Genomic DNA, 2,500 nt, shown 5'->3' with positions numbered 1-2,500 from the left:
AATTTGTTTTAGACTTGATAAGGATGGTTTTGTTTCGGTTTTAAACGATGAAGTCTGGACACAAAAGATGTATATTTTATCCACATTAATGTTAATACCAGAAACATTTGAATGAACCTGAGTGTTCCAGAGGACAGAAGGAATTAGTTTCTGGTTTAAAAGCAAATGAACATTTTTACACATACAGACATAATAGAAACAGGATTACACAATGAAATCATACATATTTCTACACTACCTCTATTTTCTCTGCAATGTTTCTTTACCCAACTCGGTAATATCACTTTCTGTCATGGACAATAAATACAGATTGGTGTTATATGAGGGTGTTTAGAATCTTTGTTGCTGCCAGGAAAAAGCTTCTCTGCAGTCTGTTCTTGTTCCAGTCAGTGTTTATCACCTGGCAGAGAGAAGGAGTCTGAACACACTGTAAGTGAGATGTGAGGAAACTATTGTCTGTTCCCTGCTACAGCATGTGTAAAGGTCCAGGACAAGGGCAGGTCGGTTCTGATGACGTCATTTAAGTGGAGTTCAGTTGGGTTACAGAGTCAAACTGTGACTGTTATTTTCTTTATATATTTTTTTAGTTCCGCTTGATAGCTTTCAAAGATTTTCCTTTTGTTTTTTTTAACTCCGACTCTCTTTTCCACAGCTGGGACTCATCATAGCAGTGCGCTACAGTCACAGGTAAGAATTGATCTTTGTGTGGGAACTGAATGAATCAGTGTTTGTAATATTTCCATCATCCTGATAACAGGCAGCTACCAGGTTATTGTCGGGAACTCTCTCACGGGGTGGGGACACGATGCGGGGCTAGGTGAGTGCAGACCCAAATGCAGGATGAGAGCAGGAGTTACGCAAAAACACAGCGGGAAAAACAGCAATATGGCCACCGACTCGGAAGTGAGCACCGCAGAACCGGAAGTGCGTGCCGTGTGCCCGGAAGATCCTGACAGTTATTATGAGTAAGACAAGGTCGGCTCGTGACTGTGGATTTCGGTGAGGCAGGACAGCACTGATAACGGCATAACTTCTCTATTCCACCTGCACCTATGGGGTTTTTAGCGCTGCCTTTTAGTGTTTCTCTTTTTCATGGGTTTGGGTCGAGATCAGATCTGCTAAGGATTGTTACTATTAGCTGCTCAAGCCTAATAGTGCTCTTTGCAGTGGACATATTTCAGCTTTAGGTACAGCTGTGTTGTGCAACTAGAAATCCGGATTGTAATAATATTTCATTGTAAGTTAATCATTTGAACAGAAGTTTAATAGATGGATTAATGAGCGAGGGTTTTATTGGGAAGATCTGCCCCGATATGGACGAGGCACAACTGAGACGTCGACACCTAAACAAACACGAAGGGTTTATTCTGTTTTGATATCTTTCAAGTGCTGACATCAAAAACAGGATGCAGATACTATAAAGGTATTTAATGTGGTCGTGGGGCAGAGAGCAGAAAACAAGCGAGTATAAACGGCAGTGACGTGTAGAGAGTGTGTTCACCACAGAGAGCATCCCGTGCAGAGGGGGGACTCTCGGCCTCCCCACCAACGCTGCTGTGTCTCCTGCTTACATGTGGCTTTGTGCTTGCGTGTGTTTCACATGTGCGTGGGTGGAGGAGTAGCGGGTTGTCTCCAAAAGATGGTATCCCCAGAGACTGAGAAAAATAGTGTAAATGATCAAAACTGAGAGAATCTTTATTATTCCAACATTTGTACACACACACACACACACACACACACACACACACACACACACACACGTTAGAAATTCAGATATATTGAAGGAATGGGGTTTTAGTGAGATTTCACTCAGCAGTGCCTTTAAAGTGGCTTCATAAATGTTACTTGTTTTACAACACACTCGATTTCCCTGAAATAAACAATATTATTGTAATAATGCAACAACTAACACTACTAACACACAACCAACACTACTAACACACAACCAACACTACTAACACACCACTAACACACAACTAACACCACTACTAACACACAACTAACACTACTAACACACCACTAACACACAACTAACACCACTACTAACACTAACACTACTAACACACAACACCACTAACACACTACTAACACACCACTAACACACACCACTAACACACAACTAACACAACTAACACTAACACTACTACTAACACACCACTAACACCACTAACACACACTAACACTACTAACACACAACTAACACTACTAACACACTAACCAACACCACTACTAACACTACTAACACACACTAACACCACTAACACACCAACTAACACTACTAACACTACTAACACAACTAACACACCAACTAACACCACTAACACACTACTAACACCACTACTAACACACACTAACACTACTAACACTACTAACACACTAACACCACTAACACTACTAACACACACCACTAACACACAACTAACACCACTACTAACACACAACTAACACCACTACTAACACAACTAACACTACTAACACACAACTAACACCACTAACACAC

The 2,500-nt window shown here is 41.2% G+C and overlaps 1 protein-coding gene across 2 annotated transcripts in view; it reads left to right on the top strand.

The window, feature by feature from the left end:
* acoxl (acyl-CoA oxidase-like) overlaps positions 1-2,500 on the top strand; it is a 36,225-nt gene that overhangs the window by 10,589 nt on the left and 23,136 nt on the right. For both annotated transcript variants that reach the window (XM_046877268.1, XM_046877267.1), the window contains exon 10: positions 653-687. In XM_046877268.1, the coding sequence (XP_046733224.1) occupies positions 653-687 (35 nt within the window). The remainder of the gene's footprint in view (positions 1-652; positions 688-2,500) is intronic.

Source organism: Silurus meridionalis, chromosome 2 (assembly GCF_014805685.1).
Source record: "Silurus meridionalis isolate SWU-2019-XX chromosome 2, ASM1480568v1, whole genome shotgun sequence".
NCBI lineage: Eukaryota > Metazoa > Chordata > Actinopteri > Siluriformes > Siluridae > Silurus > Silurus meridionalis.
The sequence above is the reverse complement of the archived record's forward strand: the minus strand, read 5'-3'. Positions and strand labels throughout refer to the sequence as shown.